Source organism: Homalodisca vitripennis, chromosome 4 (assembly GCF_021130785.1).
Source record: "Homalodisca vitripennis isolate AUS2020 chromosome 4, UT_GWSS_2.1, whole genome shotgun sequence".
Lineage (NCBI taxonomy): Eukaryota > Metazoa > Arthropoda > Insecta > Hemiptera > Cicadellidae > Homalodisca > Homalodisca vitripennis.
In genome coordinates, this window is record NC_060210.1 from 69,778,780 (window position 1) to 69,792,681 (window position 13,902).

The 13,902-nt window shown below is 30.6% G+C and overlaps 1 protein-coding gene across 2 annotated transcripts in view; it reads left to right on the plus strand.

The window, feature by feature from the left end:
* Positions 1 to 13,902, plus strand: part of LOC124359483 (formin-binding protein 4-like) — a 68,586-nt gene that overhangs the window by 14,285 nt on the left and 40,399 nt on the right. The window contains exons 4-7 of one of the 2 annotated variants that reach the window (XM_046812245.1): positions 6,570 to 6,771; positions 9,990 to 10,142; positions 11,245 to 11,389; positions 13,540 to 13,685. In XM_046812245.1, the coding sequence (XP_046668201.1) occupies positions 6,570 to 6,771; positions 9,990 to 10,142; positions 11,245 to 11,389; positions 13,540 to 13,685 (646 nt within the window). Of the gene's footprint in view, positions 1 to 6,569; positions 6,772 to 9,989; positions 10,143 to 10,828; positions 10,995 to 11,244; positions 11,390 to 13,539; positions 13,686 to 13,902 lie in introns of those variants that run through there. The other variant, XM_046812246.1, reaches the window with a different exon arrangement.

The following is a 13,902-nucleotide window of genomic DNA, read 5'->3' on the forward strand; positions in this document are numbered from 1 at the left end:
AATCCATTTAATCCAACGTAATGAAAGCACGTAGAGAAACCCAACAATTTTCAAAATTTATGTTTTAAAAACATTATGGTTGCCTGTAAAGTCGGTTTTACGGGCGAAGATTTTACGTGACAACGTCTTTTTCTCGGTAGAATATTTATTGATATGAATATTATTAAATTGCACAATAGGAACAAGGAATTGAATGAAAATAAGAATTGCACAAATTTTAACTATAGAAATATATTTTGTTTACTAAAACATTGTACATAATTTGAAATTAATTAAAATTTGTTATTGTAAATGGTAAAGTTGAATAAAACATTTACTAAAATTGGAATTTGAAATTCTTGCTAAACACAGTTAAATTCTAACTCCGCGCGTGGTGATTGGTCGGTTTAGTTCGTTTGTTTGGTCGCACTGTTATGACAGGTTAGAGGTTATAATTTGTTATTTTAAATGTTTGACTAGCAATACGCGCTGTTTCTTCTTCTCAATCGACTGAATTACGATTGATTGCAGAGTGATTTAAACTAATAATTTACTTAACACTATCAACATTTGTCAATAGTATAACATAACCTATAAACTCAGTTTCTCAACTTTTGTGTCAATCTAACAATTAATCAATCAATCATAATTTACGATAATGAAATATCAGTGTACAATTATTTACCTTTATTGTTGTAGTTGTTGTAAATGACGAATCTAAGCACTCCACATTTTCACGAATAAACATAGTTATCTGCTTTATCCCGTGCGGCGGACCCACAGTTATCTGCTTTATCCCGTGCGGCGGACCCACTGGACGGGCATCGTAACGTTACCGGGCGTTACACTTTTTCATGAGTGACTCCGAGCCGCAACCTAATTTAAGACGTTGTCACGTCAAAAATATATTTAATAACAAGTTTCAACTAAACTCCATGTTTGTAGATTATGTAAGTGAACAAGATGTAATAAATGTTATAAAATCTTTAAGAAATGGTATATCTCCAGGAAATGACGGGATAAGTTCCTTTATGATTAAAAACATATATCTGAAATTAGTTAATGTTTTTGTCTTATTTAATAAATCTTAGTTTTGAAACAGGGCTTTTTCCAGAAAAACTTAAAGAAGCAGTTGTAATACCGATTTATAAGGGAGGACAGGCAAATTTATGTAGTAATTATCGTCCTATTAGTTTACTTTTAACTTTTTCTAAAGTTTTTGAGAAAATAATGAAGAAAAAATTAGTTGCTTATTTAGATAGAATAAAGTTTTTTAGTAAAAACCAGTTTGGTTACAGAGATTCACTGAGTACAGAAGATGCCCTATTAAATTTTTTGTCTGAAATTTTTAATTGTTTAAATACAGAAAATTATACAGCAGGATTATTTTTAGACATAAGAAAGGCCTTCGACACTGTTGATCATAAAATTTTGTTGAATAAGCTTTTGAAAATTGGAATAAGAGGAAATATTTACAAATGGTTTGAAAGTTATTTGCTAAATAGGAAACAATGTGTGAAAATTGAGGACTGTTTAAGTGAAATGAAGGTTATTCACCAAGGGGTACCATAGGGCTCATTACTAGGTGCTATCCTTTTTCTAATATTCATTAATGATTTTTGCAATGCTAAATTTAAAGGGAAATTAACTTCATTTGCTGATGATACAGCCCTGTGTTACACAGAAAAAAATATAAATTCAGTTGAAGATAAAATAAATTTTGACCTTAAAGCAATTCAGTGGTGGTTTTCAGAAAATCACATGTTATTAAACGTAGACAAAACAAAGTATATGATATTTAGTTTAAGAAAAGAGTTTAATTTTAGTAATCCAGTAATTTATAAATGTATTAAGTGTCTATGTGAAAATAAAATTTGTCATGAAGCATGTAAGGAAGTTGGGAGAGTTAACACTATAAAATATCTTGGAATGTTGCTGGATCAAGAGTTAAAATGGAAAGTACATATCTCATCACTAAAAAATAAACTTAGCAATACAATTAGGTATTTCTTTTTTCTAAAAGGAATATGTGATAAAAATACTTTTAAAATGCTTTATTATTTGTTAGTTCAAAGCAGAATAGAGTATGGTTTGGTCTTTTGGTGCGGTACCTATGATTCAAATATTTACCCAATTAACATGATACAAAAGTTCTTTATACGCCTGATTTCGAATAAGAGTAAATATGAAACAACACGTCCAATATTTAGTTCTCTTAATATTTTACCTCTAAAAAATTTGTTTATATATAAGGTTTTAAAGCTATTTTATAACAGAAGTGGACACACACAACAATACAATAATTACAAATGCATATTAAGAAATCCAAATCAAGCATTGTTACTGAAACCAAATACCACTTTTTTTACAAAAACTTTCAACTTTATAGCTCCAAGAATTTATCATAAAATCCCCCCATTCTTAAAGCAATCAAAAGGTAAGAATACCTTCTTAAAACGTCTGAAACAGTGGCTTATGGAATTTGAAGATGTAAACTTTCTTTTAAATATACAAACTTAGTATTTAGGTTTTTTTCTGAATAAGAATTTTTTTTTATTTAACTGTTAATTAGATTCTTTTATATATTGCTGTATATAAGTTGTATAAGCTATCTTTAATTTATAAACTTTTTAGACTCATGAAATCTTTTGTTGTAGCACTAGAAGATTACTTTTTATTATATGTCTAATGTCTCTGAGAGCTGATATTTATCTTTGTTATTTATATTTTAGCAATGGAGCCTCTAAACAGGTTTTTTACCTTAGAGGTCCTAAATTTTCACTTTTGATTTAATATAAATACTTGTATGTAATATGCAATAATTTCTCTGGTACTTATTAATATTTTTTGTTGTTGTTTAGTTCCTACATTAAATGTAAATGTGACTAAGATTTTTTTGTAGTCATTCCTGGCATGATGCTATATTATTCTTAGTGCTAGCTAGTGCTCTCTTTTATTGTTTTCATTTTGTATTTTTTTTTTTCTAAGAATCTTTTTACTGTACAAGTATTTATTTTTGTTAAAAAAATTATGTACAAAAGAAGTGAAAATAAATTATTCTTATTCTTATTCTTACTTATGATGTATCCCTTAGATATTTTTAAACAGGAGTAGTCTGATATTAAGTTCATATTATATTATTCTTGATTAAGATAAGGGGTTAACCGAAATTGAGTCTGTCTCCAATATCAGGTTTTGCGTTCGTAGGAGCATTTCTGGTTCTAATGAATAATATTTCTGATCTGACAGTTAAGTTTGCCTTGTTTGCCGTGATAAAAAATATATGCAATATAGACTACATATATGTCTATTTCGTCCACAAGCGTCTACTTACAGCCCTTGTGATCTACTTTGATCTAATATATTTCTAGTACTCTAGTTGATTTTGCATGAGAAGACTACTTAGGTGGAGAATCATCTACTTCTGTGTTTTGTAATCTACTTCCAGTATAAGGAGAAGAGTGGAACATCCTTTGTAACTTAATGCAACATTTTAAAATAATCGTTTACAATGGATTTTCCTGTGATAAGAAGTATTGTTTTTGGCGTGAAGTCTGGCAAGAAAGGGTTGTTGAGGCCACATTCCTCTGGTTTTCCTTCACAATCTACTTTACACTACTAATCTAGCAATGTATAAATAGTTTCTATAATATAAATGTGAACGTTATGTCTCTTTGGTGAGCTTTTAGCTGAAAGTTTGCAACTATTTAATGTCAATTAAATTTGGATCATTTGTTATAAATATTATTATTACTATTCTGAATTATAGTAGGAATTCTTAATATTCCAGGAAGCTTTTTTTATTTTCTCTTCATAAAAATCTTTCTAGGACTTAATGAATATTTTTTAAAGGAATTAGCTGAATGAGTCCAGCTGTTCTCAAAATTAGTGCTTAGCAACACATTTAGCTATTAATTTTTTTTATAACATTAGCGTTTTATATAATGTAGATATGTACAAATTTGTTTACATAAACCAAACAATACATTTTTTCACTTTATTATGATGCAAATACATGATAATGTGAAATAAATTTGGTACACATAAATCAATTTTATTTAATCGTGTATTCATGTGGAAGTAATTTTTCCTCCAAACATATCATAGACTACGTAAGAAGATTAGTTAAAAGACATATTTTGGACACCCGAATATTCCTTTGAATAACCAAAATTAAATATTTAAAGTTTCAATATTTTTATGAAATGCAATTCATTCAATAATTAAAGTGCTCTTTTTTCATACCCGCACGTCTCACCACATATCATCAGACGAAACAATGATAAAAGAATAGCACTGTTTATTGGTTATTGATTTATTTTTGGGTGACAATATGAATATTCTCCTATGCCATGTTTACCAAATTATACTACATACTTATAATTATAATACAAAGTTTATAATTTGATTTTTACCAAATATCTAACGAGTATAAAACAGTATGCACTTACTATTACAAAAACTAATATCAAGATGTTAAAGGAAAGTACTCAAATTCTTCTAAAGAATATAAAGTTAACCCTACCAAAATCTCTAAAACGAGTAAATTTACCCCCACTTTCAATATAATCAGGAATTTTTCTTATACATTTATTTCCTACGTATAATGTATTTTTTTTTATAACTCCAAATGATTACAAAGTTCTGCCAATTCATTTTATATATAGTGTCATATTATTATTATATATATATATATATATATATATATATATATATATCTGTTAACACCAGATAAGACAATAAGTAACAAATCTGATGATAACATTTCTTGTATAGTTTCACTTTTGGTAGGTAAATGGGTGCCATATGATGCTATCTTGGCCTACTACAGTCAAATCGATAAGATTATTGACAAAAAATACTGCACTTATTTAATGGAACCTTCTATTAGACATGCAGCAAAACACTTTGCAGATAGCGAAGATACTTTGTCCCAACTTGAACTTGAGACCAAATCTTTTATACTGGTGCTGATTAATTACTCAGAGTGCCTTCAACATGAAATAAGTAGTTTAACCCTAAGCACTTGAAAAGTCATGCTCAAGGCTCAGTCTTGTCTTATAGAGCACTCGGATATTCTGTGTGATCTGCTGTCCTCCCCGATTGGGCAGCCATGCTACAGGCCCATTTCATGTTATCTCACCCTGTCAGAATTCTCTGCCACTTAATGCTGACAGATCTGATTTATTTTTCCAAGAGCTTCACCTGCCTCAATTTCAAATGACCATAATATTATTGTCTAGTAAGATTGAAATCCTTGCTCTGATGTAGACAACAAACCATAATGTGAATTATTGTGTGTGTTTTATAAAAACAGTTTTTATTATAGATAATATAGTTTCCTTACACAATTTTAAGCTTGATTATGGATGATAATTAATAGTAAATCTTTCAACTTTATTTACAAATTATAAATATATAAATTGCAATGTTTGATTTAATTATACATGTAATAATAATTTCAGTGAAATATTTACATTGTATGTATTTAGTTTTAAGAATTCATAAATAACATTGTATATCTTACATTGAATAAACAATTTTTTGTAGTAAAAATATAAAAAACAAGTATGACAATAAACTTTGCAAAGAGTGTAATCATCTAATTCAGTTAAATAAAGTAAATAGTTTTGCTCTGTGTCACTTCCATTTCAATGATCAAAATCACCGTAACTGTCACCAAATTCTAGTGTTTTAATGATTTATCTTAATCTGTCAGAATCTAGGTCATGACTATAAACTATGATCTCAAATTCAGTATTAAATTAACATTTTGAAAATAATAAACTTAACTGTTATGTTACTAGCAGTAGAAGCTCTTGGTACTACAAAAGGCTTCAGAACGAAACTAAATAAATTGGAAATTATGTGAATTTCATTTTTGAAATAATAGCTACGCAGTACAGTAGGGTGTTGTGTGTGGTCATCCGAGCTGCAGTGCCGCAACAGGGGTGAGCCTCACTCGTGGCTACCTGACCTGTGAATACTCGCCTCAAAACAAAGTGTCAGACCTGCACAGCAGCGATGATAGGTATCACGTGCAAGGCCATCTGACCTGCTGGGCATTTTCATTTGAGTGTTAAGAGTAAAATAGTGTCTACCAGTCCTGTAAAAGTGGACTTAACCTCCACAATTTTCTGTTTAAAATATCAGTTTGTATGATTATCAGTATTGTATGGCATTACAATAATAACTAGTGACATGTTGAAGGTGAATAATCTACAGAATCTTAAACAAAGATTCGGGTTCTAAAATCAATCAACAGGATTTGACAAACGAATCTTTAGAGACTCGACATTAATTATAGATTGATTGGTAGTACACAAATTACCGATCCCTAAAACATTGTAGTCATACAATGTGTTTGAAAAAACTTAACATATAATCTTTTTAACACATTGTCTAAATTTACATTTCTTGCATTACAAAGCAGTATACATTGCTTTCATTCATGTGAATCAGTATTTAAATTCATTCATTTAGTTTATTTTAAATTATAAAGTTTCATTATTATAAATTAGTGAGTGTTTATTTTTATTGGATCTAATTTTACAATTAAATAGTCATGGATGTGTTTTCTTTTTGTGCAGGAGATATCTGATATTATTCCTGGAGAGGTAACTGAACACAAAAGGAGTGCAGTTAAAACAACTGAAAGAGACGAGAGCTTAAGAAACCCTGCAAAAAGTACTAAATCAAAAACAAAATCTTCAGTTGGTCCTAAACCAATGGTAGACCAGGAAAAAGAGATTAGTAAAGTAGAAGATAATTTAAACACACAACCTACAATTGGTAAGTCTTTATTTGAGATGCTATTATGCAAATAAATCCAATAATGCATGTACTTGGCCTTGTACTAGTAAGAATAAATATTATTTTAATTGGATGTTTGTCAGATAATAATGTATCATATTTTTAGTTTAAATTTCACCAAGATTGTTGATAAAACATACTTTAGAGAACATTGTAAAATATTGATATTAGCTAACAAAAAAAATGTTTAATAAACTAAAAGTTTAAATGTAAAGTCACAAAAAGGCACCAAATTTGCATTATTTAACTGTCACAAATGTTCAAATTCATATTAGTTTTTTATTCCAGAATGTCATACTGTATCTCTTGATATGGTTTTAAAATAAAGTGTGTGGGTGCAGGGGTGCTGAAAGTTTTAAACGTCTCATATTTTACTACAAACATAACTTTATACAGTGACATAGGGCATAACATTAAACTTTTTTATGCAATCAGTAGCTCTTCACTACCTCTGGGAGATGTTAGTGGTTAGTAACAATATTAACAGGAAGTTGCTAGTGTGTAATTAAACTAATTAAAGCAAATTACTGAATTTTATGCTGAATTTATAGTTTATTTTTTAAATCTTTTAACTGTCAACATTTTATAACGGATAAAGCTTTTTGAAGTCCAGTTTGTGGCGTACTTCTTTGTTTAACTAACCCTTTAAAATGATGTGCATATCAACATATACTTACATTATTTTTTTTTACTGACTCCTTGTGAACCATTCCCAAAGAAGAATAGCTGGACACTGAATACGTCTTAAAGTAAGTGTTTGTGTACAGTTAATCATATGTGAAGTTTTGTAACTTCATCTGATAGGGTTAATAAAATGAAGCCATTCTTAAATTTGCACATAAGATCAGTATTGAAACTTTCGAGCGCCTCCGTTTTTTTAGGATCATAACCTTTTTGTGGATACACTCTGTTTAGTTTTTGATGGATAAAGATGGAGGGATGGAACTCGGACACCTTTCTAGGAAACAGAAGTGAACGTGTTAGTCACTGTTACAACTTTGCCCATTTCCCTAAAATGGGATTTTGTGGGGAGGACAGCTCAAAATGTTTCAATTACATCCATTAAGTGACACCTCATTTGAAAGGTTATGATAAAAGAAGAACAATGGAAATTGGAGCTTTCTATCTTAACCCAGTATAAAATGGCAGAACAATAAAATTAATTAAAAATTAATGAGGCAAAACCAGAACATCCGCATTCAGAAAGTACATAACTTCAATGGAGAAACACTTTCCTTACAAACTCAAAACCTGTTTTACAGTTATTACCTGCTACAGTGCATGCCTCCTTTATCTTATCAGTTCTGAGGAACTCCAGTATCATCTTCAGTTTCTGGTTGGAATTAACAAAGTTAAGATGTATTTTTTGATACTTAAAGTCGAGTGTTTAAGCGAACAAGAGTGTATTATGATGCTGATGATGCGAGGCTAAGGAGACCGGGTGAGATCTTATGATGAAGTAAGGAATTTATTTAATGATAATTATCCTAACCGAAACCCAGAATCTAAATCAAGAGTTCAAAAACAATACAACATTTCCAGGAAACAGGCAGCATTAAAGACTGCTCCAAACCTGGACGATCAGCCGTGCACAAATGAAGCATTGTCGCTTGACGTTTTGTAGTCTTTTGTAGAAGATTCTCATGCCTCAACAAAAAATGTTTCTCAAATATTAGTATATCTCAAACATCAGATTAAAAAGTTTTACTTGACAGTGGTTATAAAGTGTACAAAATTAATTTGGTTTATGAACTAAGTGAGGACGATTTTGATTGTTGAGTAGAATTTTGTGAAATAATGATGTGGAGCGTTGATAGTATAATTAGATTAAACAAGATTGCTTTCTCAGATGAAGCAACTTTTATGTTAAACAGTGACATTAACATACACAATGGTTGTTATTGGGCTGATCTTAACCCTCATTGGATGAGAGAGCTACATACCCCACACCCTGAAAAATTAAACGCTTGGGTTGGAATTGTGAGGACTCTTTGTTGGCATTTCTTGGACCTTTTTTACTGATAGAAACCTTAATGTCTAGGTATACCAGGAAGTTACCAAAGCAGGTTTATCCAGCTATTCAAGTAGCAAGCAACAACTGTAATGAAGTTTGGTTAAAGCAGGATGGAGCATTTCCACACTATGGCTTTCTTGTCCACGACTATTTAAACAATATTTTTCCGAATCGCTGAATAGGCAGAAGAGGAAGTATCGAGTGGCCACAAAGATCACCAGATTTATCTCCAATTGACTACCTTGTGTGAGGTCACATAAAAAACAACCTCTATAAAACGAAACCCCAATGCTTTGATGACCTTAGGGACAGAATAGTTGCAGAAATTCCAAACATTCTACATGAATCCATATATACCATGTCATTCTAAGTTTCTACAACAAGCTGGGACAGCAGTTTGAAATCACAATCACACATGAAATCTATCTAACTTCAGAGAGTGTCAAAAGGGATGTTTTGTTTAACCTAGTGTGGTATACAAAGAACCTTTCTTTTAAACATGGTTTCAAATCTTATTGTTTTACAATAAACAATAATATTATCTTCTTACCATGCAAATTTATTGGGTTGACACTGACATGTTTTACTGGAACAGCAACCTCCTCAAGTCTTTTATCATCTTAACAACTCAATAAAACTTAAAATTGAAACACAACAAAAACAAACAAAGTTACGATTAGCTTAACATCCTGTGTAATGTCAGCTGGAATTAATCTGCTTGTTTCATCTACGAGTGCACGCTATTTCTTATTCTTGTTTGTTTTTTATTTATTTGTTTATTTAAATTTTATGAAGAGTTGTTACGATAATGGAAGACATGAGGATCCTTCTCCTTCTTCTTCATGAGGATCCTACTATGCTGGTGAAAAATGTCATAAACGTCTTAATAATGTTGGATTTTCAGAGGATAAGACACTTGTATTATTGCAACATCCTGTTTAAGCAAAATTAATACTTATACAACAATAGTAGTCGTAAAAATATAACCAAATCCTAGATTTACACAAATTTAATACCTGCCACCAAGCTCAAATATTACATAAATTATCCCTTGGTTCAAATGTTTCAGTTTCTTCCAAAATGTTTTAGTGTTTTGAGCCACCACTAATTAGGTTACTAATGTTATCTTCTGACATTTGAATAGTAGTCTTTATGGTGAAAGATTTTAATATTTTGTTCTTAGCCTGGCAAGAGTGCTATGATGAGAGCAGTGGCTGCTACTATTACTGGAATACAGAATCTAATGAAGTGACATGGGAAATGCCTCCAGAACTGCGAGCGTATCAGATAGCATTGGAACAATGGAATGCACAACAACTAATGCTTGCTCAGCAAGGTAAATAATTAAAGTACTTTACTCAAAAACTATTAATTTTTGTATAAGCAACTGGTATTATTTATTCTCTATTCAGTTAACAAACTATAGTGTGTATAGTGTATAAAAAAATACAAGGATGGCATCACAAAACTGTAAATAAAATAGCAAAGGAAGGTTTCTATGAAAACACGTTGGGGAGAGATTTTAGTAACAGGACTTGTTGATTGATTTGCTATTTAAGAGCACAAGTTTAGAATGGCATGGTAACATGTACACAAAGGTGGAATGTTTGTCAATGTCAAATAATTTACTATCTTGTCCAAAAATTAAGTATTGGGGTAAATAATGGGGTAAATATTGGGGTAAGTGCTCAACAAATTCAGAAATGGTATGGCTTTATACATTTTATTTTTAACTCAAACTATAAGCATGTATGATTTGATGATAAATTATTCCGATATCTTTTAGTGAAATTATTTAAAACAAATAAATGTTTGGAGAAAATATAAACGGTTGATACTGACTTAATAATTGCTGACATAATTTGAAAAAATCTATAATGTAAAGAATTAAAGCAAATTTTAAGAAAAATAAATCATTAAATAAATTGAGTTTCTAATTTGTTTGTTAATTTATTGAATGGTTACCAAGGAATTCGTTCTACTTCCTGTAAAAGACCAAAATCATGCAGTTTATTGATTATTAGACAATTTTGAAGAACGTTAAAGAAATTTGAGTTGTGGCACTATTGCACCTGAACCAACCACATGTAGTTCCAACATGTTATCAGTTTGAATCTTTTGTTATAGAAATTTTAATTGTGGCACCATGGTACAAATAAGAACCACATGCAGTTCCTATATGTTATCGGTATGAATATTTGGTTATAGAAACTTGATTTGTGGCATTATTTTACAAGAAAGAAACAACCACATGCACTATGCAAATATTACAAGATATCAGTATGGTGGTGTCAATTTACATAAATCAAGTTCATGCAGGTCACACCACGAGTATTTATCTTTTGTTGCAGTGGCTGGAGATAAGAGTAGTGTACAAATGTTGAAGAACCAACCACATGCAGTTATTATAAGTCATCCTTATGAATTTTGTGTTACAGCAGCTGGAGGTGTGTTACCAATGTACATGAACCAGCCACATGCAGTTCCGTCAAGTCAACATCATCAAAAAAAATTCCACACAACCAAGTCTGTAGAGAAAACAAAAAATAAGAGGTTGAAATCAAACAGTGACTCTGAGGACGAGTAAGTTTTATATCATTAATATCATGGCATTGTTTACCATCCACATCATTTCCTAAGGTGTGTGTGTTGCAGCGAACATCTGCTGCTTCTACGCACGAACTCCTTAGCTGAATAGACAAACCGAAGTCAAAACAGAAAATCCGCAAATATGTCTTAAAGAATTAGTTTGCATTGAGACACACAATTCAAAAGCGTTTTGTCCGTCACGGAGTAACGGATCCCTAAGGGTAACCAGGTAATCCACTAGAAACAGAAGAAGCAGCAGATGTTCCCTGCAACACACACACTTTAGGACAGGATGTGGATGGTATACAGTACTATTACCTTGCCAAAGTACCGCATTTTGCAGTATCCGACTTTGTCTTTGATGTTAATCTTTGACTTCATCTTTGATAAATATTAATAAAATTTTAGTTGTATTTTGAGTAACAATTTTGTTAAAAATTCATTTGAAATGTTTTAAAAACCATTGCTAACACAATCACAATCTTGAGGTATTGTGGCCTTGCTCTGGATTCACATATTAACCCTCTTAGTGCCAAGGGCCAATAACATCGATCTGCCTGGATATCTGATGAGGGCCGATTAGATCGGCTTTTCGAGTATTTATTATTCTGTTACTAATTGTTGACACATGGTACTCAGTCTCAAATTAAAGAAATGTACAACACCAATTGCATGTATCCATAGTTTGTTGTTCTGCAGCTGATACCTCAAAGGCAGTAGCAGTGAGCCTGCCTGCGTGTGAAACTAATTGTAACTTTTGTAAATAGTATATTGTTTATAGACTTTACTGAATAAATATAACTGACATAGGCTATTAGTAGCCTACATTTTGTGTAATGGAACATTATTTATTTCGAAGCAAACTGAACATTATTGTTTGAAGCAAACTGAAAAAATTTAGCTAGTCTTTTATTTTGTAATGTACGTTGAATTAATTTTTTTACAAAACTATGTACTGTAAATGATTTTGAAAACTGTTTTGTCTCATTGTATATATATATATCAAAATAAATTAAAAAAGAATATCCATCTTGATTTAATTTAATACAGTTGGTAAAAGTTAGTTGTCAAATAAGAGAGTTGTCTTATGTAGGTTGCAGATTTTAGACATTGCTCACTAACACTTAAAAATTCTAAACTCAGTTATACAAGTTTCTACTTTTTTGAAATGTGATATATTTGTTCTTATTTATATAGAGAATAACATAAAAGGAGCATAAAAATAAATAAACAACATGATATTAAAATGTTTATACTTGAAAATGAAAAAACAAATTTGATTCCTTTTTTTGTTATTTTTGGTATTTAAAAATGCTTACCGGTTATAATATTCAAATAGATATTTTAATTTATAGCCCAGTTTTCTCCCTACATAATACAACAAAAATCATCTTATGTTTATTTTTGATACAGTTATAAATTATTTAGTGGAATACTACACAAATACCAAAAGGGTATGTGGCACTGACAAAAGTGAACTGTCAGAAATGCTAGACACTGGTAGCATCACTCCATCTAGTGCACTTGGCACTCAAAGGGTTAAGCTCTCCTTTGTTCAGCCTGTTAGGCAATTGTCTGCTTGTGATTAACACCTATTGACTGAAGATGGTTCTATAGAATGAGTCTAAATTATCTCATGGCAGTATTAGTGTTAGCAATATTTTTACCTAGTTCTAAACAGGAAAACTTAGAATATAGTCACTATATTAACTTGGATATATTCGTTTTCTCCCATTAAATGTATGCTTTTTAGATAATTCGAAACAAAATAATCTCTAGTCCTTTTACACATAAGGACTAAGGTCATAAGGAGTTCTGTTGAGAGCCATAAATTTGCTGAATGAATGGAGTGTTTACATATAAAACAGTTTCTTGGTCACTAAATTATTTATTTCCTTGTAAAAAATCAAAGAGCTAATTCACAGAATTGAATTATCTGACTAAAGAGGCTCTACTGGTTTTGAAATACTGGAAGAAACTCAGATTCTGACTCAAAAATATTTTATAAGCAACAAGTGTCGAGGTGATTTTTATCATATATGTAATGTGACCATATAACCTAGATTTGAGTGACAAATTATTTTTGAAGTAGTAACTACTTTAGCTGTTTGTTTCCTTAATCACAATCATTACTTTGTTTTCAGAAAAATAGAACTAATAACGTCGTATGGTCCAACCTCTGACGAGGAGGATTCTGCTGCACTGTCACCTGCACCCTCTTTTAAGAAAAAGAAGCTTGAGTCTGCTAAAACAACAGCAAAGAAAGAAAGCAAGGAGGAAATGGCAATAGGTATAATAATTTAAAAATCAAACAATAATATATAAAATAAAGTACTTCTTACAATGCAGATACTCCAAACATAAGCATCTCACTCCATTGTCTTTGGTTCATAATTCCAGCACACAACAGCACACATTTGTTTTTTCATTAAACTTTTCTAATAAATAAAATATTACATTTTGAACTAAGAGGTTATTTTTTCTGTAAATATCTTTTAATGTGATAT